The 26,949-nt window shown below is 40.9% G+C and overlaps 1 protein-coding gene across 5 annotated transcripts in view; it reads left to right on the top strand.

Moving 5' to 3' along the window:
• The window catches only part of LOC120791790 (rho GTPase-activating protein 42), a 61,162-nt gene that overhangs the window by 4,445 nt on the left and 29,768 nt on the right, over positions 1-26,949 (top strand). For all 5 annotated transcript variants that reach the window (XM_040130503.1, XM_040130504.1, XM_040130502.1 and 2 more), the window contains exons 2-3: positions 14,204-14,299; positions 17,193-17,254. In XM_040130503.1, coding sequence (XP_039986437.1) covers positions 14,204-14,299; positions 17,193-17,254 — 158 coding nt within the window. The remainder of the gene's footprint in view (positions 1-14,203; positions 14,300-17,192; positions 17,255-26,949) is intronic.

The following is a 26,949-nucleotide window of genomic DNA, read 5'->3' as shown; positions in this document are numbered from 1 at the left end:
TTGGCTTCGATTACGTACATTATTACCATGGCCGCAGATACTGCTTCTCTCTGATGGGCTGGCAGGTATCTATTAAAATAATGTGTCAGGGTAAAATACATGTGCTTCGTGCTACCAGCCAACTCCAGGTGGTGACACGGACATAACATTGGATTAATCTGACAAAGCTTAAAAAAAAAAAAATGAAAAAAAAATGACAATTTGAACAACGGAAATTTTATGTACATACAAAATAACAGACATGGAAAATGAATCATTTTCCTCCATTCCTCCGCCGTTATTTTTGTTTATCAGAACACCTCATCATGTACTATTGTTTACATGGGCATCTCATTTGCATTCCTCTATCTCACCACCTGTCAACCACTGTAGATCCGATATTTATTAGCCTTTTAGCTGTGGATTGGCTGTTTAGCTCCCAAGAAAAAAACATTTTGAGACTGTCTGGCTCGCTGTATGTTTGACCTTTTAACCAACCACTCGATTCCTCAGCTTTTCTCGTTTTCACACTGACCCTGTAGTGTAGAGCTGGCCCGTGTGTGAGCCTGTGTGCCGAGAGCGGCTACTGTAAATTGGGTCATTTTTACAACATCTTTTCAGAAGGCTACAGGTGGGGTCATAGATGCTCCATCTACATTTTCTATAGACCAGCTTAAACTGAATCACTGTCAAAAAAAAAATCGAGCGTCGTTAAAAACTGTTCCAACTGGCACCAGTGAACCACAAACTATCGTCGTGTAGTATATTAAACTTTTGCTACAGAGCGTACACGCTACGGATCACAATTTAGTGACTCTGGTAAACGTGCATGAAAAACATTGGGAAAACGCTGCACCAAAGGCCCCTAGCTGGTCCCAGTGCAGCGAAGGAATCCTCAGAGACCCGCTCGGAGTCGGGCAGCCTTTGGTTGATGGCTTGTGTCCTTCACACACAATTTGTACAAAATCTGTACAAACAACGAGCCAACTGCTTGTTCCTCACTCATAGTGGTAGAAGGTAGGGCATGTACACCAGGAAATTATGCATCACTGGCCTACCTGCAGATACCTGCTGTTTTAATTTTCTGCAAAACTGAAATAGTTCTCAAATTGAAGGCGTATTGTCCATTTTAAAGTTATTTCTCTGCAACGTTATTATTAAAACCTTTTTAATGTTGATTTTTTTTCAATAAAAACTGAGTAAGCATTTATTTTCATAAACTTTAATAAATGCAGCCAGATTAATTCAGTCTAAAGTAGAAGACAGCCCATTATTATGTGAGCTAAGTGTGTCACTTTGCCACCATGCCATGCCCACGCCTGTCCACCAGCTACAGACCAAAGCTTCCTGCCATGCAATAATGAATGGCTGACACGCATTGGGCTTGTTTTTATAAAAACGACAGTATTTAGCTAATCTGTAAACAGCATCTTTACTTCTTCCAACTGTGCCATCGTAATTCCGAGGCATTTATGCAACTTAATATAGTTGTAATTAGTGACTGTTATTTTTATTAAACGAGGACGTGACCTGTATACTTTTTGTTTAAAAGTAATTTCACAATAGCTTTAAGCTTTGGGAACTCTTAGTGTTTGTTTGTCTGAGGACAGATGATGCTCCCAAGGCTCAGCCACAGGAAATGTCCTGTAAACATGCTTGTATAACCATCCCCCATCCTCCCTCAGATAGCATTTGGCCTGACATCATTCTGCTTGTGTGTGTGTGTGTGTGTGTGTGCGTGCGTGTGTGTGTGTGTGTGTGTGTGTTGGACTGTGACTGTAAAGCTGGATGTGTGTTGCAGGATTATACCATTTATAATGTATTGTTGCTGCTTTGACTGCTTTGATGAATTTGAACTCGTGTAATGGAAATGAAGTACAGGAGTACATTATGTGACTTTCTTAGCAATAAAGCCGAGCGAGGCGGCGAGCGCGGCTCATGCGGCACTGCAAGGGGACTCCGCCGTTTTTGTGGACAGATTTTGATAAAAGGATTACATGCTGAATTCCTAAAAGCTGCTTCCCCTCAGACTGTGCAGGGAAATGTGTTAGACTACAGATTGAGGGCTGTTCTGAAGTACTCTGTTGCTGCCCTGTCAGTCAAAGTGATTGTCACGCCGAGCACACCGTTCTCATGCTTACAGTCGCATGGCGTTCCAGGCTGGTGCTTTTGTTGCTTCTTCAGACTGAATAGGATGCAGTGATACGTTGTTTTTCTCCTCCACGACATTAAAAGTTCACTCATTCGCTTCAGCCAGACGTGTTTATTGTTGCGTTACTTAGTGTATTTGAATTTTCTTTTTATTTTTATTTTTTCAATGTAGTTGAAATGCCCTGTTGTCCAGGTTATTGAAAGTCACCGTAATTAACAGTGTGAAGAAAACAAAATCTGTTGAGCTGTCTCCCAAAATGCAATGCTAGTTTTCAGCCACAACCGTAAAACCAGTAAATATTTTTAATCTTGTGGGTGATGGGTGTATGAAGATGAAATGACTATGACCGAGTCACATAGTCTTGCAGTAATTTTGCGTCAGTAAACCCACCATTTGTGCAAGTTACCTGTTTACAATAACTCCCGCAGACTTGGTCGGCAAACATTGTAATCGTGCCGTACATTCCTGTGATGAACCAAAAGATTGTATTATAAAAGATGGTGGAGCTGCATGCCGATTTAGCCTACGCAGATGCTAAACTCAGATTTTGGACGGCACATTAGATTAGATTAGTGTCCAGAGCTCGGGCCTGCGCGTTGCCAAGTTTCATCAGAAAGTGCTTGGACAATGGGGGGATTAAATTAGTTTTGCACAAGCTTTTTGCTTTTTTATAAATTGTCTAACCTGGAAGCCTTTTCGTGGCTAATTGTACTTGCCTTGGTGAGAGGAGGCTTCTCACAAAATGGATCTGTATTTGTGAAGAGCACAATGCCAACTGTAACCACAGATGTGAAATCCAGTTTATTTTTTCAGTGCCTTTCTTTCGGAGGCAAGATCATCATCTACCAGAACTTGTGGTAGATGTCTTTGTGTCCTCTGAACAAAAATCTCTCAACTCAGTCTAAAGGCTGTAGACTTGGCGATAAATGGTGGAGGCTGGCCTGGCTGGCTTTTTTCATTCCAGCTGAACTGCAGGGCTAATAACTCTTATCTTTTTCTTTACAGCCTAAGAAGAGGCTTTAGCATTGCACCAGCCTCATATCAAAGAGCGTTAGTTTCCCCCCCCCCCCATCTTTTCAGCTGTTTTGGGCAATTAGATAGCTGAAAACAACGCAGATGTGTATTCCACAGGAATAGGGTGGGTATCAAAGGTACAGTATATTTCTCCCTGTCGTTTTGTGATCGTCAGTGACCTCTGCATTGTTGCAATTTATTTCTTTAGATTAGTTGATTTAATTAATTAAGGCAACATTCATAAAGCAGATTGCTATAAACAAGTCATTATAGATTACTGTTAATGCTTATTCCATCGAAATACCAGAGACATAATTTGAGAGTCACTAACATGTCGCTGCACCACCCCAAACTTCTTTCCTCGCTCTGGAAACAGAAAGAAGCGGTGTGTCGTTTATTTGACAATTTAAATTGTCAAGTATACTGCACAAAGGCTGTATCACTGCATCCCAGAGACTACTCTATGTGCTGTAGTCTCTTCTGTTGGTGTTTTATTCGGCCATATTAAGACCTCTCCATCGCTTAAGAATTAGTTTGTAGGTTGACCAACTGCCAATTAAAGTAACTGCCTGCTACCACAGCATGGAGCGCCGGCGGGGGGGAAACGTTCGGTATGCTCCGGGAGTGCGAGGGGGCCCGTCTGGCTGGCTCTCCCCACACGGCTACACTCCCCTCCCCAGCTGGGTTGGGTGACGGGCAACGAACGTAATAGTAAGCAGGTGGAAGGGGGCCTTACCTGAAGGGCCGCTCCCACTTTAAAGTCCCTCCGAATAGAATCAAAGTGGCACAATGCACCCTACTGTTACATCAAAGAGATCTCCCCGTCTCTCGTTAAGCCGGGTGCATGGAGGCGTTCCCCTTTGAAGACCTTCTCCTCTGAAATCGGCGCAGTCTCGCCGGCAAGATAAAGTAGCTATGGTGCTCCTCGCTGCAATGTTGATGTACAGGTTGACAGTGACCTGTCTCTAGAAAAGAAGCCCATTGTTTCAGGCTGCTTTTTGTTTTTGTTTGCTTGCCTCAATAAAAGACCAAGATGTATATTAGCGTCTGGTGAATGTGCCTCGTAAATGCTAGACAGAAAATAACTTGAGTGCATTCTGAGTCATTTGAAGGGAAGTGTAAACGTCTAGAAGTTGGTGGAAAGCACTTCATTAAAACCCCTGAGACTATTCAGGGGATGCTGCTTAGTAATTAGCGTTACAATGTGTATGTCAGTCACACAACGCAGAGTGCTGGGAGTGCAGGGCACTGTTGTCCTGGCATGCCTCGACGTGTGTGTGTGTGTGAGTCAACGGGACATTGTGAAAATACTTCTTATATTTTTATGCGCTTGCAGCTGTAAGCTTCTCTCTGTGAAGGGGTTAAACAAAATGATGTGAAAACTTTGTGAAAAGTTTAGTTTCAGAACTTTAGTGTTATGATATTTGTCATATTGAAATTCGTTTATTTCAAGCTTTATGCCTGCTCTTTATTAGTGCAGTTTGTCTCTCTTTGGCGGTGTGATTTTTGAGACTATTTATATTAATTCTTTAGCAGTTTCTATGACCAATGCCTTGCAGTATAGGTCACAAATTCCTTGATGTCCTTGGAGGCTTTTTCTTTCATTACACTGAAACATGAAGCAATTAAATGCCGCTAATTGGAATCCAAGTTAGTGTAACCCACCTTTTGTATTTGTAGTGCATTTCTGAGATAATGAAGTTCTAATATTTGATGTTTTACTTGAATAAAAAAAAATAAAAAACCCTCATATAGTAACACAGAAGCATAAAATAACATGCTGCATTATGATTGTATGGTTATGGTTGGGTAGTCTTCTGCCATACTAGGTATAGTGGTATTTTTCCACGTTTTATTTTTATATGTAATATGAAATTTAAAAATATAGGAGTATTAATTTTGTTACATGATGGGGTAGAGTAAAGAAATTGTGTAGTAAAGCATCGGGGTAATTTTAACTAAAAAGCAAAATGTAAGATACCAAAAAAATAAAATTTTATACAATATTTTGCCTGAATGAAATGTTTTGCTGTATGACACCGATACATATGGATGTGTTACACAAATGTTACACAGAACTTCAGAGCTACATGTTAATTGTTTGGTGTAAGTGTTGGCTCCAAAACCGTGAAAAAAAAAAATCTAAATTCTGTTGCAGACTCTATGCATGTCCCCAAATCATATTTCATGTCCTAATAGCCGCTGAACGGGAGCATATACCCCCCGGCAGGCCGCAGACCTTCCTGCGGTGTTGTCTCCGTGCTTTGTCGCGGTTGTCAGCAGATGGAATTTCGTGGCACGTGGTTGCCCTGGAGACGAGATAAAGGGTGTACCCTGTGGGGGTGGGTGGTGGTGGTGGTGGTGGGGGGGGCTCTGCTGTGCGGTGACTGACAGACACAGTCCTCTTTCACGTCCTGCACACTGGGCAGCTGACTGCGGTAGCTGCTCCACCCAGCCATGTCTTGGCTGGGTGGTCGGAGCTCTGCTCTTTGATTAAAACCAGCACAGGAGAATGGTACACCGTAACTTTTGCTCTTTCTGCTACCCTCTGGTGCATGCCCGCTGTGTGCAGAGTCATTACGGCAGTTTAAGTGCTGCGTTGGGAAAGTTGCACGCAGGGTTAGATAAAATGTTTTACTGAGTCTAATAAAATTAGAAGGCACTATTTTAAGGTGGTGGTATAAATAGTGTATTAATACGACAAAATTTCAAAAATAGGTTTTCTTTTTTTACTTTCTTTTCCTCGTGCCGCAATACGGTAGCTCTTTTTCTTATTTCAGTGTTGCACTTCATGTAGTAAATAAGATCTTCAGACTCAGGCCTTATCAAAGGTACGCCTCGCTCCTTTTATTACTCCCCTGAACAGCACAGCTCTTTTTTTCCTCACCACACATACTCAAAGTGGAATGCACCAAATTTGTGCTTCTGTCAGAGTGGAGGGAGAGTAGTAAGATGAAATGTATGGAGAGCCATTAAGTATCTACTTCTATATACACCCATCAAAGGTGCCTCTTTCCTTCTGTCTTTTATTGCCTATTTCCTTCCTTTCTTCTTGAACAGAAAGCTAATATGGCAGGCTGCTGTATGTCTCTGCGTTGCATCAGCACCACCTGTGAGCTTGTATTTACTTGAATCGTTGTAATATGGCCAGCAATGACATGACGACTCTGCACAGCGCGGCATAAACATGAAAACTGGAGTACCCCCGATCCTAGTGCATGTGACTACGCATAGGGCACCGTGGTTGTTGGTACAAAGTACCAGATTTATTTGTTTAGACTTATTCGTAGACTTGATTTATCATTAGGATACTTTAATTTGGTCTGGTCACAACATGGTCAAGCAATACTGTGTCACTGCCAAAGTCCTTAATAATTGGCCTTACAATTTAAGATTGAGCTCTGGAAGCTACAGAAGACTATTGCTAAGTCAAAAAGCTGATAAACCAAAACGAACCAATTCATCAGTAGACTTTAAGTATTTGGTTGCAGAGGGCCAACAGTAAGCACTGATATTTAAACCGATAAATGCCTTGAAAGCAGAGGGTCTTTGTCTGCAGTGTTCCCACTAATCTTTTATGTGTACACCTTGGAATGTGTTACGCTGATTATGCCTTTACTGCTTACCTAAGGTTAAAAAATTTAAGCTGTTCATTTATCTTCCTTTATACCGATGCTCTTTCCATTTATCTTTGCTACTCGGCTTTGTGATCACTTTAAGTGAGGTGGTTTCTTTGAAACTGCAATATATTCTGCAGTTGCCTGCTGCTGGGCCAAAATCATCTGTGGCGATTCCCAAACTTAGCAAATAACGCCTGTAAATAGAAAACAAACAGAATTGCTGTTACAGGTCTTTCTCGAGTACTGCCTTAATGGAAATACGGTAATTTTTTTATTCACGCATGTTCACATTGAGGTATAGCTGCGGGAGCATGTTAGTAGTGAGCCTCATCATATGGGCAACCTAGTTACTTAAGCTCAAGTGGTGTATGCTGTGACCGAAGTCATACACTGGACTTACACCACTAGAGTGCATTCATTCAGAGTGGAAATGAAAAAGGAAGTTGACATTTTAATCCTTTGTAGCGAACATAACTCTTATCATTTTACTGTATACATTCACAAGGCACCACTTAAGCAAAAGATTGTTTATTACATTCCCAAATGTATTTATAGGGCTGTCCCGAGTGCTGTTTTTTCGGGGCTTTGGAGCTTCAAAGACAATTACCGGCAAATATTCAAAGCTTGGACCCCGGGGGGATGGGGTTTAAGACGAGGACAAAAATCGGACTTCAGCGTTCTACTTTGTTAGCATGCAGGTCGCACCAACATCAGCAATAATAGAAAAAAGAAAATTTTAGCAAGACAGCTAAGCTGTTACTTACAGTTTTCAGGAGATCTCCCAAACCTTTTCTAGATTTGTGATATGGCACTGTCCTTCGTCATATCTGGCACCCACCTTTTTTTGGAGCCACCTTTGCACATTTTGAAGTTATTCCAGGTGCTTGGCTTTTCCCACATCTTGCTTGCGTAGTTGTAACTTGTAATCCTGTCACGTGGACACGTGTCACTGTCCCAGTGTCAGAGCTGGTAACGTTAGCTGAGACCTGCGATGCACAGAACTATCACTAGGATCAAATGTCCTTGTCTGAGAAGAACCAATAATAATTCATGTTGATGCATAATGGATAATGTTGGATTTCTGTTTCTTATTTCATGGGGTATTTGGGATTATTGTAATACATATATATAATAATAAATAAAAAAGACCCGCAGCATTTGAATACAGATTTGGACGTTGGTGGCCACAGGAGATGCTTTGAAGCTACGAGACATTCGGTTCGCCCCTGGGTACATCTCCCAGTCATTCCCCCCACATATATTAAGAAAATATAAATAAGTGTGTTTGGAAATTAAACAATCCGTGAAATCATTAATCAATAAAAATAGAAATATAAAAAAAAAAATCATAAAAACATAGTTTAAAGCCAGCAAAACGCAGAGGTGCATGTGCAGGACGCAGCTGGTGAGAAAGACCAGTGAGCTTGACCGCTTAGTTATAATAACATACATTATTTTAGAGGGCATTAACTGCTACCATCAGTTCCCCTGCTACTCCAAGTGAGGTGAGTGAGTCACTAGCCAAAGCTAGTGGGCAGTCTAGTATTTTTGGAGGTTACTCAGGAACAGAGAAGCACTCTTGAGCTACCTTCTGCTCCAGCAGCTGCGTCAACCACTTCTCCCGTGATCCCCTGACACAGAAGTGCCGTTAAAGCCTAATGGGAGTTGTAGCTGTGAGATGGTAATGGTAAACGCTAAAATAATCATTATTGGTCTAAGTTAGCAAGCAAATAACTTACATACATACTGTACCATGAAAGTGTTTTATACATCTGCCTACCCTGTGGCTGTGGCATCCAAGAATGTTTATCAGATAAAATAACTGAAATTGATATATTGAGTATTATACCTTTGTTTTAAGCTGGGGTTTTTTTGTTTGTTTTTTCAAGGTAGGCACATCAAGGCGCCTTTTTAAACCTGTTAAGAGAGAAACAGATCCAGGAGCCTCTGAAAAATTTTGAAATATACAGTAAACTCATGATGCAGTAGGGCCTGAGTTATTGTTATTGTGCTGAGTTGCTACCTGAACGTCAATGCTCTTACCAAAATTATACTGTTTGGTACCTGACTTTCAGCAATATGAATATGTTTTTCATTCAACAAAAGCTGCCAAGCTATTCAAATGTTAAATGTTGTCTTAACACAAGGCAGCTGTCTGTTGCGTTGACAAAATTTGGATTTAGATCAGGAACTACCTGACTAAGTAACCAAGACTTGTTTCCTCCGTTTCCGGTGGCTATCAAAAAAAAGCAGTGCATTCAGTTGATGGGAAACACAGGTTTGTCTTGTGAGTTTTGGGCCTTTCTGAATGTCAGGGGTAAAAGATCATCCATTATTGATGGTCCTGCGAGCAGATCCAGACAACTGCAGCCGGGTATTGATCTCAAATCAGCAGCTTTCAGAGTCAAAGCAGGAACGATATGAGCACATCACTGGCACAATGCCTCTTTTGGAAAAGGTCCCGCTCAGTGCCATTCAGGGCAGCCTCAGGAGCATTCACAAGTGGTCAGACATACTCGTTCAAGACAGTGTAGATGTCTGTAAGAGCCTTTCAATCTGTGGTCTCATTGAATATAAGTCTTTTTATTCGGTTCCTCCATTAACTAAAACACACTGAAACACGGTAGCTGTGCTGGCTGTTAGGTATAGAAAAAGATACTCACTGACAAATATCACAATTCTTTTTTTTTATCGGGCTTTCCAAGCAATTTATATGCTCCTGTAGAGATGAGAGAATTGATTTTTGTGGGCTTTTAAGGCTATTTTGTATTTTGGGATGTCTGTTAGAGAAACTCTTGTTGTTAGAGTAGGAGCTATATTTCCATTATGAACTCTCAAAGATGACTTCAAACGGACAAGTTATAGCAAGCGGTAGAAATTCAAAGGTTAGTAATTTTTCTAACTTAGAACCGTTAGATGTTATTATTATAGTTACCATTATAGTTGACTTTAAAAAAAATCATCAATGAGATATAATTTAAATCTAAATTAGCTTCTTTTATTCATTAAAACTTGTATGTTTGGTTGCATACTACCGATAACGTTATTGCTTTTATTTATATCACACTTTATACTTTAAAGTAAATAGGGTTATGTATGGAATCATTGCCAAGGAACTGTGAGCAAAGGCTCTCAAATATGTAATACCAGGATATGAAACTCACACAGTATGAAAAGCACATGTAACCGTACTTATTCATACAGTGAAAATAAAGAGTCTCCTTTCCAATGAACACGAGTTTGAGTGTCTACAGTATATGCTGTATGACTGTGGGCATTTTCTTACTTTCGAGGGAAGAATCTTTTAAGTTCACGCTTGTTTGAAGTAAAGACATGACTGCTGATGCGAGAAGAAAGGAGAGAAGCAATTAGTCAGTCACTGTCAACAATGGATGTGAGAGAAATGTCGACATTTCAAACTGTGTGGGCTCACAACTAAAATGCCAGAGTATTTTAGAATATCTTACTCGTTTTGCTGTTAATTATAAATTCAGCTGAATTGTGAAACGTTAAAAGCCTCCATTACGTGCCGAAGCTTTATCCCACTCTTTAAGTACTTGTAAATATAGGTTACTTTCATCTCAGCAAGAATGTGCTCAGAGCAGACCCACACACTAACCTCTAGGTAACTGAGGTATGAAGCAAATTGAAATCGGTTGCATTATAAAACATTTAATAAAATTACAAGTGATTCATGCACTCGGTCAGCTTTACGCAGGTCATCAATGCAGTTCCTTTGCCCCTCACCCTAAAATGCCGTTTTAATTGGTTTTCATCCCGACATGTTTGATTTTCTTGTGAAACTGACTGCAGTCAGATCCTCTTTCCACTCGTGCCCGATTTCTAGCAATGCAGATCAGTGGATACTGCATGTGTATACCGTGTCTTTTTATGCAGTAGGGCTATGGTTTTCATGCATTTATGAGTTGCATTAAAGATACAATCCAGATTGTAGTCTTGTTGAGCAAGGTTTATTTTTGCCTCGTCTTGTAAAGTAGTTGTTAGAACTCATTTTCCCCGGCGTAACTCAGAATCCATGCTATTATACAAATGTATTCAATAATTAAAAAAAGGGAGTCAGCCCTCTATCGCCTGAAAATACAGAGTGAGTTTGTCGAGCTTTTCCATGCTGTTATTTCAGGGAGGAAAAAACGTGCGAACCCCTAAAACTCAGTTGTTGAGCAGATCAGCAGTTACGCCTCGATGATGCCTAATTGGGGAGTTTAAGCCTTTGACACTCCACCTAAAACTTTTGAAAAATGTTCACACTGAGACAATTAGCATTACAACTCATCTTTATAAAAAAAAAAAAAAAAAAAGCAAATTAATGAAGTAAAAACCGAATACCTGCGCAATGTTAAACATTAAACATTTCTATCACAAAAACTAACTGCTATTTTTAACCTGAGAGAAAAGGTAAAGACTGTTAAGTACAGGTCATGATAAGGGATCTGACATTTCAGGGCCCATTTTGTTGTTTGGTGTTGTTCTTCTTTATTCTCTGGATAACAGAGAAATAAAGTGGGAGATTTTAGATGAGGCAGATAGGGTTCAGGAAATGAAGACATTCATTTTTTTTCCCACAGACAGTATTTAGTGAGAGGCCGTTAAAGCACCTCTACTTCTTGAATGGTCATACCGCGCTCTGGTTGACTCATCGCTGCAAACAATGAGCCACTGCTCTCGTCTAAATCTGACTCAGTGTTGACAAATTGGTGGAAGGCAGAAGACGTGTACATAAAAACCTTACAAGAAAAGTCATCTGCCCCTACCAGAAATCTTTCTGCTACACAGACGCAGAGCCCACAACTCTGCCGCCTGCGACTCTAACAGCAGGATGAAAGCAGATGTGGAGCTCTGCAGAACATTAGTTAAATACGTTCAACAGCTTTAATCAATTCTCTCTGACTTTGAATCATATTTGGATCAGCTCAGCAGCCGTGGTGCAGTGATTTGATCTTGATTGACACATTTAAGCTCTGTGAACACGCTTGGACTTATTTACACCTTTAGCTGGCTTCTTCTCCACAGCAGTGATTGCTAAGGCTCGTGAGTGCTTCAGTATTTAGAGCCATTAGATCCATCCTACTGTAAAAAACAAAAACAAAAAAAATTCTCCTGATCACAGTTGAAACATAACGGTGGGTGACAAATTAAAGGAAAAAAAAACAGATAACGGGTCTTAGTAAGGTGTTGGGCTACCACCTTCAGCCAGAACCGCTTCAGTGCACCTTGGCATTGATCCTACAAGTCTCTGGAACTCTACTGAAGGGATAAACACCATCCTTCCAAAAGATATTCCCTCATTTAGTGTTTTGATGATGGTGGTGGCGAGAGAGCCATACCATATGATCCCATCTTTTCCATGTTCATCAAACCTTTCAGTGACCCCTCGTGCCCTATGGATGGGGGGGTCATTGTCATCCTGGAGAAGACCTCTCCCATCGGGATAGAAACGTTTCATCACAGGACAAAGGTGATCGCTCAGAACGACTTTGTGTTGATTTGCAGTGATCCTTCCCCCTCTAAGGGGACAAATGCACCCGAACCATGCCAGCAAAATGCCCCCTACGGCATAACAGAGCCATTGGATCCCCTTCACTGTAGGGGTCAAGCATTCAGGCCTGTACTGTTCTCTTGGTGGACGCCACACATGCACTCGCCCACTTGTGGAGAATATTTGGAGGATGACTCATCTGACCACATCACTTTTTGTAGACCAGTGCCTATAGTTTTTGTCACCACTGAACTCTTAAATGTGCATTCATCATTTTAATGAGGGCTTTATGCACTGCAGCTCTACCATAATATCCCTCTCTATGTAATTGTCAACAGGCTTGACACGTCCTGCTGACACAGTCTGATTACGTCCTTCATTGACATTCTGAGTCACCGGAGGAAGCGTTGATCTGCCTTTTTTTCCTTACGTATCAAGCTAATGCATGAGCATCGCGGCCATCAATATGCGCGCTGTCGACCACAGTATCAGACCTTATTTACAGACGTCTTTCCCGCGGATCCGCACGCAGATGTCACTTAAGTCACACTTCCTATTGGATCACGAGCCAGTTGAGCAGCCTTGGTGACTGAAGCCATCCGTGACCAAACAGTGAACCCTATTTCAGAGTCACTTAGATCTTTTCCCCTTGCCGTCTAGATGCAAAATCAGAATAAACTGGGCCTGCTCAGAATTTTTATAAATGCCGCAGAGTGTGATTGGATGTTAATAGCTTAATTGTACCATGAGGAACACTTGTGTGGAAGCATCTGCATTTGTTATTCGTAATGTTTCTCCACTTACTTATTCAGGCTTTTCCTTTAATTTTTCACCCGTCTGTATTTAACACATAGCTATAAAATAGTAATGTTTTCTATTTTTAAATTGTCCTATAAGTTCTTTAAAGTCATTAAAAGTGAACTGTCTTATACAAATTTACAGCTGGAAAAATACTTCTCAGACCGTTAGAGTTACCAGTATTTCCACTGACATCACCAGTGATTATTTGAATAAAAGGCAGGACTCACTTTTTCTTAGCTGGAAAGTTATGGAACAGAAAAGGCTAAAGCCTTTTCTCTGGAGGTTGTCAAATGTCACTGAAAAAATTAGGACGGCACTTTATCACAACAAAACTCCTGGAATGTCGTAAACAGCATAAATTTATATCTAGCAGTGTGAGGGTGTCCAAAGGTGGAATTTATCTGAGGACTTTCACTCACTATTTGTTGTATATCATTTTTGACACAAAGGTTAGGCACCTCAGCTGGGCTTCATTTTTTTGGACAGATCTGGTTACGATGATCGAACGACAAGTGATAAAGTAAATATACAGCAGCAGATATTGCAGTTACTCATGGACGTGCTGTCGTATGAATGTCAGTGGGCATGGAATTGGACAGTCAGCGGATCCTAAAAGTGCATTCTTTTGCTCTTCTGCTCTCCCAGAAGCTGTCAGGCAATGGTCTTTTTGAGTCCCACTATTTTGTTGCTATAGTTGTGAATACAACAAATAGCAAGCTTAACACTAGAACTGCCACGCTTAAGTGGAAAAGTACCACTTTGTCCACACAGGGAGGAACAATCAAAATCTACACGTAGACTGGTGAATATTATGAACTGTGCTGAGAGGATGTAATATTAAGCATTGAGTTTCATATGTTCTCTTTCTAATTACCCAGCTGCCAACTAGTCAGTAATTAAAAGGATATTTTATGATGCTAAGGCTACAGCCACATGATGGTATATCCATATGCTTTCCGAGTCATTACATAACTCACACATCAGCCTCCATGTTACTTACAATAAGCAGTTCATGAATGTGCTGTACTGTACGTGCAAAGAGCAAGGAGGCTGATTTAAGTTTGCCGTTTACTGTTCATATGTGGAATGCTATCCGTGTGTCTTCAATGTCTGCTTTATTGTGACCCTCTGATTTTCCAGATCTCTCTGCCGCCGTACAGAAGTTCTCTCAGTCCCTGCAGGAGTTCCAGTTTGAGTGCATAGGCGATGCAGAGACAGATGACGAGGTGAACATCGGTAAGTTCAGTTTGGCCAGACCCGGAGGACAGATCTCTATCTTTCCAGTCTTTCATCTTCTTTCCTCTCTGCTCTCCCCAATTTGTCAGATTGTCACCTTAATAGGGACCTTTTCTGACATTTCCATTAGATCTCTCTTGGGAGAGACTTGAACACAGTAGTTCTTACACATATCGGAAGAGCTAATGTCCTGTGGCTAAGGACAATTGCTCAAAAATATGGTATTATTACTGTACATTTGAGCGATTTTCACATCAGAGAAAGTAGTAAATAGAAAAGGGAAAAGCTTTGTCAGCGTCATTGGGAGCTGTTTCATACAAAATTAACTGTACTCTGCATATTCTTGGAATGGGATTTGGCATTGAGTAAGACCTTAAAGTTGTCTGTGATGCATGTATAATTAATGCTATTGATTTGCTTATGATGCTTCCCCTGTATCTTTTCGAGCCCATAAGAGATCAAAGGAACTAATTGTGATCAGTGTCAGAGATTAATGGAGGTGCAAACCTCCTAGCCTCCAACAGGAATATGAAAGCAGCTGCGCAGAGGGTCTCTCTGGCTCTAATGGGCAGGACTCCCAGTCTGGCCTCTTCTTCCTCTTCTTCTTTTTTTTTTTTTCCCCTGCTCATTATCCCCAGCTTGAGTCCTTCACTCTCCAGAGCTAGAGACTGCTGAATTACTGTCCATCTGTGAGGGCTAGACTGGATATCAACCTCCTCTACATGAGGCTGTAATGTTCATCTGAATGCTTAATGAATAGTCCTTTTAACCTTTTTTTTTCTGACAAAGCTGCAGCAGTTGTATGATGAGTAGGGGTGTAGGAGAGCAGTTATGCTTATTGGAAAAATCCACACCCAAATCCAAGTCCCATTTGAATCAAGCATGCTTTAATTTGAGGCAATGCGCCCCTTCCCTGGCCTTCACTCAAGAGTGGTGTTGAGCCCAGATTGAAGTGCGGATATTTTGGCTCCCTACCTGTTACGTAGCTTGATCTGCACGGTATTTACACTGCACATCACTGGCACCAGAGAAGCCGGTTGTTCGGCCTTCCCCTTGGCACCTGTTTTGAGACATTTTGTTGACTGTGTAATGCAGACAATGGTAAATTCGCTTGGGAGGCTCTTAATCAAGACCACTTTGGATGCAACGCTGGCACAAATAACATAATGCAATTGAAAATGTAAAATAACACCATGTAACACTGGACTGTGTTATTTTGCATGTAAGAATTGAGTTTCAATATCTTCTTAAAGAGAAATGATGTCCTCACACTCTAAGCTACACCGTTGTGTTCCCTCACCATCTTGGAGAGGAAAGGCCATGGTTACTATTTGAGGAAAAAATGAAACATCCTGTTGAAATCAATCTAGTCATCAATGAAACTGAGCTTTCTGACTGACATAGGTAGACCCTTGCGTGAATGCCAGCCATGATCTTAATGCAGTATTGGTATAGTTCACTTTGATGCTCCCAACTTCCCCACATAACGTCAGGGTCCTGTATGTGCTGCCAGACAGGTTCACCTGACCTTTTATTGATTTCACTCTATGACTTCCTGCAGTGACATTCACATTCCACACCAGTTGTCTAGGAATCAATGGGGCCAAAAGATTGATGTGGCTATAGAAATTTAAATTAAAAAAAAAAAAAAAAAAGTTACATGCCCTTCTCTCAGGTCAGTCCTTTTGTCTCCAAGAACTGTTCAGAGTCTTCTGAGAGGAGCTCAAATCTAGACCAAAAAATTTAAAGATCAAGCAAAAAGGAAAAACAAGCAAAAAGGAAAAAACAAAACAAAAACAAAAAAACCACAAAATTGATGTAAATGAATATGGAAATCTTGTACATTTACGATAAATGTATTGTATTTTCGTAGAAGCTCATCTTCCTTATTCATCCACTCTTGAGGTGGTAAATTTTATTTCGTTCAGTGATTCATCAGGTCTATTGCCTTTCCTCCATTTACCAGTGAATGATATGCAAGCTGTAACCTCACTTTGACTCCCATTTCCTTTCTTTGGAGTCTAATCTTGTCCCATCAGCGGCTCCAGCTGTGCCCTTTACCCCCTGAGAGGTTTGTGCTGTTGATAAAGAAGCTGGTGGCGTTAATAGGAGGGCAGCCCGCCTGCAGGATCACTGGCATAAAATCATTGCTCTCTGGTCTTTTAGAAGCTTTGGTGTGTAAATGGAACGAAGTGTCTAAGATGATGCATGGGTCCCGATGCCAGGCCGTCGCGGCTGATAATGATGTTACAACCAGAGCGGCTCGATCGCTGCTAAATGGCCGGACACAGGGTGACACAGGGGCTGACCAACAGGGGGCCGCACTGTATCTGGCCCTCCCTTTAATGAAGCTGTGAACCTATCAAGGCACAATTCTCTGAAAGATAAGGTTCGATGTATTGCATGCTGAATTCATCCGGCCCCGCAGAATGTAATATAAGCTACTGAAGTATAGCCCAGATGGCATGAACACGTCTCTACTACATCAGTCTTCCATACATTGTGACAGTATATTGTAACACCTAGCAGGGGGGAGAAAATAAAGGGAAGCAATCAGTCAGTTCCATTCAATTAAAGGATTGTTTTTTACTGCAGTTCCCGGTTTAAATTGGACAGCTGCATGATTTTATTAGGTTCTAAAATGTGCTGCACCGAAGGCTCTGAAGCTGCAGTACAAATAAACATTTTAGCACCATACTACAGTGCTTGTGGGCTGCCAGGAACATCTGATGTTTAATGACAGAGCCGCTGTTTTTTTTTTTTTATCTTTTTTAATCATCTGAATGCAACAACACAGTGGTTCACTGTATACTCGCTCAATTTTGAAAATGTTGACGCACTTAGTGACCAAAAAATTCCGTATCTCGCCTTTAACATGGTGTTTGTATTTCAGCCCAGTCATTCAAAGAGTTCTCCCAGCTGTTGAACACGGTCGAAGAGGAAAGAAGACGCCTGGTAAGAATGCAATTCTGATTTTCTTTGTACTTTCGAAACAGAAAAAATACAAGGATAAAAGGAGAACGTTGGATATAACTGAGACTGCAAAAAAAAAAACGTTGCTACGTGAGGCAATTTATATTGTGTCCTTTGAAAGACAACAGTATTTATAACTTGACAAAAAAATCACAATCAAAAAAATCACATGTTGCCTATTATCTAGTTTACATTTCTCCAGTCCTTTTTGTATGCATGCCTTAAGTACATTTTTTCTAAATTAGTTTGCTCTTTAAAGTCCAAACATTATGGTTTCAAGCCCAGTTTTGTCTCTGGACTAGATTTTTGCTGACCAAGAAAACAACCAGAAAGCATCACACAATGCGGGTGCAGTGGGGGTTTCCTTTAACTTTTTGCTTGATCTCTTTTCCTATAAAGAAATGAATTATATTTTATGACCGTGATGATCAGTAACTCACTGGCAGTATTGTGGTATTTGAAGACATAGAGAATGAACTTAGAACTGAGATACTTTAGAGGGTTTCTCTTGGCAGAGACTAGCATTTCTTCCAACGCGTGTGTGATGACTGACAGTAAAAAGGGCATAAAATAATAAACAATATCCAATAATATGAAAAAGCTTAATGTAAGCACAGTAAAACAGTAATAGAACAGAGAAACTCTGACAATACCAATTAAACCTTCATGTTTTCTGTGATGGATTATTGAGCTGAGATCATTTTCAAGTACATGGACATTGTTCATTCTGTACAGAAAGTGGCAGCTTTGGCTGTGTTTAAAGGCATGAAGACAAGCCTCCAACTATGCTGAATGTCTGCAGACAAACCAGGCATGACGTAAAGGGCAAGGGCGATTGTTCCATCCAGTTGGCCCCCAGCCCCATATAATAGCATGAGGGGAAAAAAGGAAATGTATAAAACCGAAGAGTGAAAGAACACCTACTTGCCTGGGTTTAATATTCTGTGAGAATAACCATTTTGACAGAAACTGGTTTGTGCTTGTCATACTTGTATTAATTTTGACTGGTGTGGAGTAGAGATACTTGTTGAAAACAGTGGACTCTGCAGGTTTCTAGACTCCCATTTCCCAAACAGCGCCATCAGCGGGACCTGGGAATTGAGCTGCTTTGTCTGTATAGCAGCGAGTTACCTTATTCGGCTGTGGTAAGACACTGGTGCTCTTTTTTGAAATAAAGTAAAGTTGGAATAATCCCAAGGTCACAGGAGTAGGAACTGAAAGCGAAAAACAGGTACGGAATACACACAGCGCGGCACATGGAACATGGAATGCCCTTTAATTTATCGACACGCGTGTACAATATGTTAAGTTTTGTATCTGTTTCCTTATGTTTACTTATTTCAGATGGATTCTTAAATATTCTGTGAAAATGTCAAAACCTTAGAACTAAATTAAAGTTCTGAAAATTCCCAAAATACTTTTTTCTTTTTTTCTTCTTGCTTCTCTTCGGCTTACCAGCTTTAGGGGTTCACTGCACAACTTTCACAGCTTTATCACTGTGTTGCTCTGTTTGTGCAGGAGGGGAAAAAAGAAAAAAAAAAAAAAAAACCCGGGCCTGCACTTGGCATTCAATTTCTAAAAGTAGACATTTTAGGGGGTGTTACCGAGAAGTGCCTTAGGGAAGGAATTAGCCTAGTCCACATACTTCTGCTGTGAAACTGATTTACCAAGTCTGATATGCAAATGAGGTCAGTTGCAAGTTTGCAGTCCTAGGTTTGGTACCTGAGACATTTTCTTCAGGATTCTGGTCTCTGTGAAGCAGCAGACGCCAAACTTTTTACAGCCACTTTTTTTCAGCCTACAGGAGGTGAGTATTTGATAATGACAAGATTTAGTTTGCAATAACACCTTAGGTGGGACTTTAAGGACGAGCACAAGCTTAAGGTAATTCTAAGAATACGAGAATAATGTGGTTAAACCACTGAAGTTCTCACACAGCCCATCATTTCCATAAAGAGCCACAGTTACACTGTACCTCGGTTTGATTATGCATTGCATAGTATAAGTCATACAGGAGAAGCTGCTGAAACACAGGCTCATCCTATAATCTAAAGCATCAAGGCTATGGAACGTCTCAGTGTGAGCATTTTCCTCCCGACATTCATGGTGCAGCTAAATTTTATCATGAAAAAGTGGCGGTTTGAAGATGCGGGTCACCTCTGTGCAGGCCACGTAGCTTCATGGAATATTGTGTTCCTAATCAATTTGACAGGCATGAAGGCACTGTTCATAAATTTATATCGCCTGTTGAGTGATACAGAGTTTTCTGGGTTTTTTGAGATCCCCCCCCCCCCAAAGCTCTGACCTTTTTGTAAATCATTTAATTGCCATAGATGATGCACGGCCCGTAATACCCGTGTCAGTCTGAAATAGTAATATCTCGCTAATTTAGCAAGAGCTTGAAAATAATTTTCACCTCGATGGAAATGGCATTTGCTTTTAATTTAATTGATGAGTTTATAATAACCTGATACGTTTTTGTGATTCTTAATCAGCACACCTGAAAATGCAAAACATAAATGCCGAGTAGAAAATGCAAGTGCAATCGTCTTCTTCTGTATCTTAAGCAGTCAAAATGCATATGACCATGGTTAGTCAGATTTGCTCCATTTGCAACAAACGTTAATCAATCCCGGTCTTTGTGTGCATAGCCCGCAGCATGAAATATAGCAAACAGTGCACGTTACCTTATTGATACGAAGCGCCAGGATAGCCTGAGGAGTAGGACTCTTTGGGCCACAATGGAGAGCCAGAGGTGAGCGTGAAAGGATTTTGAGAAAGTAGTTTACAATATTTGAAGTAATATATTGTAGAAAACAAATGTCGTCTAACCTAAAGGAAGTAGCTATTTTCACCCAAACCATGATCTTTTCCTAAACCTAACCAAGTAGCTTTTGTGCCTAAACCCAACCAAACCCTGACTGTTCCATAAGCTCGTTTTGTGTGTTTATCATCGCGGTGAGAATGATATTTTATGGTTCAGGAATGCCTGCCGCTGGTCGGGGTGCTGTTTCAGGAGACATCGCAGCGGGTCGTACCAGAGGGGAGGGACAAGCGACGTATATGGTCATTCAGGTTGTTGGTCATTTGCCGTTACTCCGTGTCCGGTTCTTTGTCTGTTTCGATCACAAGCCAGTGCCGTCGCTGCTACTGCTTAAACACATCCTGGGAAGCAAAAGGTTTTAACAAGGTATACCGTATGTTGAGTCGCTGTTGTGTCACCTAGTGGACAGTAGCAAAGGAGCATTAATTTCCATTGGAACGATGTTGATTGCAACATGTTTATCAGATTCATCCTGGATGCAAAAACAGGATGTGACATGCTCGCCAGTGAATTCGGAGGGACAGAGTGGCTCCCGCTGTCCCTGGTGACTGAAACTAGGCTCTGGCATGTGGGTGTGACTCTGCCTCTGTGGTGTACTGGTGGTCATTTGACGGCTGTCAGGGAAGATCAGGGCAGAGTTGTCCATGGTTTCATGACACTTAAAACAGCCTTTTCGTGTGTCTGTGTCTGTGTCTGTGTTGTGTGTATGCATGTCACGAAGGAGAATGCATACAGTACATATTGGGGGGTCAGCGGAAATACTGTTTTACCGTTAGATGTCTTTACTGCATTTGTATGCACAAATAATAGAAACTTAGAAAGAAGACAAATACATATTAATGCAGGTGTTCGCAGGTTTTTTTTTTTTATTATAAAAGCCTCTAATTTCAAAGGGTGCAAGGGAAACAAAAACAAATCACGATGACAAGCAGAGACACGGCTGAACTGGATAACAGAAACTAAATGACACCACAACTGAGTGGGAGGAAAACTGTAAGACAACAACAAAATGCATGATTGCATAGTAATGGAAACAAACTTAATAAATCAAAGCAGCTATGACTAGTCACAGACGCTATAGGACGCAGTACTTCATTCAGCTGTGATAGATTTAATAAGTAAAAACCTATTCATAGCACACACGCGCTCCCTCATATACTGTATCCCTCTCTACTTGCTTGAAAAGCCTCCTCTTTGCATCATCTTTTTCTTCCTCACCTAGCCGTCGTCTGTCTCATCAGATCACAGGAATGTGCGGAGAGATGGCTCTGAACCCTGCACTTTCAGCGTTAGGTTGATTTGTGATGTAGGCAGTAGAGCTTGTTCTCCAATTAAACACATTTTAAATCTCTTGGGAAGTGCCAACAATGTAACTAGTGTCATATGTAAACCTAGTACTCTCAAAAAAAAAAAAAAAAGCCCCATGATATGAAAACTTTTTGATAAAGTTTTCCAAGAAGATTACACTGGTGCTTACTTTGAATTGACAGCAACATGTTTTTTTTTTTTGTTTGTTTTTTTTGCTCCCATAAATGAACTGTAAACTGCTAATGAGTCACCTCGCTTGGGGGCGTAAAACTGATTGACATTGCTTAATAAGCTACCGTAGGTACTGTGCTCATTTTCACGTTCATTTTTATAGAAACAGGCTGTGTATATCAAGTTCGGCGATTATTTGGCAGGTGGCGAGGAGCGTGACTTTACACTGAGCATGTTTTGATGTGTCATTCGCAGCTTTTACAACACTGCCACCTTGCCATAAATTGAGCTCCGTCAGAAATACTTAAAAATGCTCTTTTATGCAATCTGGGTCAGATAAACATAGACTCAGCATTGGAAACTGATTCATCAAAATGAATTGGCCTTATTTGCACCATAGCGATTTAAGCTTCCATCAAACCTGAGGTCAAAAACTCTATCCAGAAGTACAGAGAAGCTGCGTCTTGCTTTTGTAGATCAAGATGAACCTTAAACGGACTCTGAAAACTGCATAAACCATTTGTTTTTGTAAGTGGTCCACAACACTACAGATGATTTGTCAGCATCTAACTAAGGTAATTATCTAGCTCCAAAGCTTCCTAACTTACTTTTTTTGTTCTTTTTGTGCTTCTCTATCTTATATAGTTTTTTTTCTCCCAGGCCTGCTGGGTTCTTTTGTTGTTCTTTTTGAATTTATCACCACATATATAATATTAACTCTAATGGGAATAAGCTCAGTGAACAGTTTTGAAACAAATGTAATGAACATCAAGTTGTGTGTTAATTCAGTTGTAATATATTGGAAAAACAGGCTTCATATGCGTCTGGGCTGAATCCTCACTAGAAGGACCCATAACATTTACTGAATTCACTTTCCCTAAGTATTGTACATGTTCCTATTGAGTTTTATAATCAGAATCATTATAAGAAAAGCGTAATTGATCCATGCAGGGCAATTGCTTAGTTACAATGGCAAAACACGCAGTTAGAAAAGAGGAAGTAAGTAAAAAAAACCAAAACCTACTATAAAAAGTAATAATAATAAATACACAGCAAGTGAATAGACAAATGTACAAATTCAAATTATGTGCTGCTGTGTTACAACTACATCCACTGAGCTGCAAATACTCTGCAGTGACCTTTGTACTACGGTCCACATACCCTTTAATTTTCAGATATCGAAGAACTAGGATAAAGCAGCTTTTACAAATCATGTTTGTCAAGTTGAGATCCAGTGGTGTCGGGTGTTGTACAGTAGTTTTTCTTGCGCTACGCAAAAGATGTAATGAATCCATCGTGAAGGCTCAAGCTGAAATGGCTTCAGCGGTGCGGCCCGTATCCCTTCAGGTAGGTTTGTAAATGCTCCGACGAAGTTAATCATGTCAGATCCATCTTTTAATCGTGCCTTTTTTTAATAGAATTAATACAAAGAGCATACAGCACGGTAGATGTTAAAGTAGTCATAAACCCATTGTGAGCAGATCGTATTCTGCCCCCAGCCATTAACTCACTGTCGCACCAATGAAAACTTCAGCCTCCCTCAAAGCACACAGACTATTTCATGCTACCTGTTACCTGTGTTGTGTGCCGGGTTTGTGTCGGCTGTGTCGCTGTAACATGTTGTGCCGTTTCCGAACAGCACACGGGCGTATCCCAGTTTGAGCTAAAAAGATGTAAAACCAGGACTGACAGCATGCACGCTACAATATAGAGATGAGGCACGTGTGATTGCCAGGGGGAGAGGTGCCAGACAGGCACATTCAGCTCTCTGTCACTGACTCAAATATTGTTACAAGAGACGAAAATGCTTATTTGTCAGAGCGCTTGTCGCTGAACCCCTTTTATTTTATAATAAACTGTTCGCTGGCTGTCACACGAGAGAGCGCAACGTTTTCCAGATCGACGCTGCCATAGTGTGAGCATCTCGTTGGCTGAAAAAGGCCGCAGAGTGCGGATGACCAGAAGGTTTCATTTTGGTATTTGTGTAATTTGAAAGCATTTGGTTTGCAGAACTCAATCAGCGCATCTCAAACGAACACGTGTTCACCAAATGTACTGCATGAAATCTTTCTTAACAAGGGAAGTACACTGCTATACATCGAGTGGGTGTAAACTTTCAGCGGCAGTTCCGGAAACAAAACCCAGATTCTCCCATCCCCCTTACACCCATTTCACATCTGGACTGAATCTGTGAACTAAAAATAGAAAGACACAGACTGATAAGAGTTAGTAAAACTCAGACGTTTCAGAACAGATGGCGAGGAAACCTGTGTGTCTCAAACCAAGCCCCCCCCGTCCTTTGTGGAATGTTAACTAGCACACTGTATATCTAAGGTGCCTCTGCTGCACGGCAGAGACTCCTACCAGTAGCCCAATTTCTGCAAGCCCTGTCAAGCATGAAGCTTTTTATTGTCTGTTGGCTTGGCATGTGGCCAGGCCTGAGATCTTTTTGCTTGTGCACTTTCTGATTGGCGCTTACCAACAAACCCGAGTGTTTTATTCCATGTGAAGACTTGCCCAATTCTGCCTTTTTAAAAAGATTTCCGCTGTAATTCCCCTGCAGATAACCCTCTCGACGGCATAGAAAGAGTGAAAGTGGTTCGGGTTCTGCATGGTTTGAGAGAGGTTCGGCACTACTGAGCACGGATGGCATTTAGGAGTGGGCAGTGCCCTGATTTTGTGGCTTTTGGAGTGATGATCATGTCCGGCTGGGAGGGAGCCCTTTATTGTGTAAAAGACATTGTGTTTTCCTGTTGGTGGTGGTGGTGGTAGTAGTAGTGGTAGTGGTAGTAGTAGTAGTGGTGGTAGTGGTGGTAGTAGTAATGGTAGTAGTGGTAGTGGTGGTTGTGTTTTGGGGTTTTTTTTTATGAAAGTGAAGAAAAAAAAAATCAGGTGTATTTTTTATTTTATTTTTTATACATATTCCACCTCATTTAGTACAAATAGTGGAAATCTGAGTCTTGAACAATTGCATTGAATAACTTTTATTTTAAATATCAGTTGTGCTTTAAATACAGCTATATACAAATGAAATAAAGCATAATTTAACAAGTGAGAGCATGAAAACGTATTAAAGAAGTCTTGTATTTTCAAATTCTGAAAGAAAATGGTCAGAAATCCCATGTATAGTGTCAGCCTATAGGTACCTTTAAATGGTGAGACTGAGGGTATCCCCACGGCTCCTCCTGTAATGTGACCTTGTTTCAGTGCACCGTGTTTCCATGTTAGTTTAAGCCAGGGTGTGCTGTCTGAGGGTATTTTTACTTTTTATTTTTTTTATCAGAAACAGAATTATAATGAAAGCCTAGCCCAGTTACTCCTTATTGCGAGTTCAGGGATCATTTCTAAATATGAGAATGCCTCTTAAAACTGTTCAACGTCCCTGGTCATGTATGATTGACGGAGAAAGAAGTAAAGACGTATTTTGAGTTCAGTGCACATAGCGCAATGCAGATTCCACATAGACCTATAATAATAAGACTAATAATGAAGCTAATAATTCTATTAATGGGGGCGTAAGACTAATAATAATAATAACAAACAGACTAAATATAATAATAATGATGATAATAATAAATGAAGCGCTGGGTGTTGAGCAGGATCACGGGGGCCGTGGGTGGTTCGCAGTCACAGATCCGGTGACTCCGCAGCTCCAGAAGCAGAGATACCGGCAGAAAGCGACAGGAGGAGAGAGGAGGGAGACGAGAAAGCACAAAACCACGGGAGAGAGAAGAAGTCAAGTTGGTAACAAGCAGTAAAGGAATATGGATTCGTATGGATGTTGAGGGAGAGAGGAGAGAGGAGGACAGAGGGGCTCTGTGCATCATGGGAAGTCCCCTGGCAGTCTAGGCCTATAGCAGCATAACTAGGGGATGGTTCAAGACAAGCCTGCGCCAGCCCGAACTATAAGCTTTTCCAAATGGGAAGGTATTAAGCCCTGCTCTTAAACGTGGCGTCTGCCTCCCGGACCCAAACTGGAAGACGGTTCCACGGTAGAGGAGCCTGAGAGCCGACGGCTCTGCCTCCCCTTCTACTTTTGGGGATTCTTGGAACCACGCGTAAGCCCGAGTTCTGAGAGTGCAGTGTTCTAGTGGGATAATAGGGTACTGTGAGCTCTCGGCTCATAAATTCATGCAATAAATATGAATGACGTGAAGTCACTATTAAGGCTCTAATTTGTCCTCACTTTAGTTTTGAATTAGAAAAAACAAGCTCGTAAAGCATGACAAACTCTTGTTACTTAGAGCTATCTCTCAAATGTTGGACAGCTTGGCAATATTCCACAGGTTGTAGCGCCATTATTTTCCTCTCAGTAATAGGTGCAAAATCCATTTGCTAATTCTGTTCTCCTTATCCTGTTCTTCTATGAGATGAACAGCAAAAACTCTCATGGTTCCGTAAGTGCTGATTTGCAGCATTGTGTTGCACCCCCCCCCCCCCATGCTGAGAGTTTTCCTTTGGTTCACATTTTCTTCAACAGCCTTTTAAACACATACAATTCACATAATTTGTCTATGCCACAGAACTGAAACCCATTGGTATAAAGTGTGTGTCTGCCTGGGTCTGGGACGAGGCATATGCTGCTGCTGCTGCTGTTTTTTCAGCATTTAACCAGTACAGCAACTCCGCTCTGCGGGTACCTTGTGTGGCGGCCTGTGAACTGAGGAATGTCCCGTTGACCCTGAAACAACAGTGTGAAATAAAGGCAGTCATTGTTCTAAGCAACATTGATGGTGGCTTGTTTAATGAAAGCCTGAAAAAGTATTTGGAACGAACAGTATCAAACCTTCGTGCTACCCACCCACACCACCACCTCCCCCATAGCCAAAATGGACCTCAGTTAGCAGGAGCCAGGATGTCACTGTGTATATCATTATTCACCTCAATCATAGATATACATGTACTGAAAATCACAATATTAAACCATTTTCTTTAACACATGGTGTATATAAACCATGATTACAGTTTTGTTTTTTCAAAGAAGTTCTGGCAGACATGGAAGATTTTAACTGAAATTCAGCCTTACAATACATAAATGTGACCATATGAAAAGAACAGATTTGTATATTTTTTTTGTAACATGAAATAAGGTTCAGTTTAGGATTTTTTAACCTCTGGGTTTCTTTCAGTAGCTGCTTTCTGAGATGTAATGAAAGGGATTTTATCTACTTATCTTATCTCCATATATGTCAATCTAACTCACTTTAGTCTCACGTCACTGCAGCAAAGATTCTGTTAAAGATGATAAACACCTCAGGCAAAGAACAAAACACCTTTTATTCTACAGATTTCCTGGTAGAACCAAGTTATTTCAACAAAGCAAGCCATATTGACTCGGCGTTTTCCATTTGTATGTCCAGATCACGTGTTTGCT

The sequence above is a fragment of the Xiphias gladius genome, chromosome 7 (assembly GCF_016859285.1).
Source record: "Xiphias gladius isolate SHS-SW01 ecotype Sanya breed wild chromosome 7, ASM1685928v1, whole genome shotgun sequence".
Lineage (NCBI taxonomy): Eukaryota > Metazoa > Chordata > Actinopteri > Istiophoriformes > Xiphiidae > Xiphias > Xiphias gladius.
This window is presented reverse-complemented; position numbering and strand designations above follow the sequence as displayed.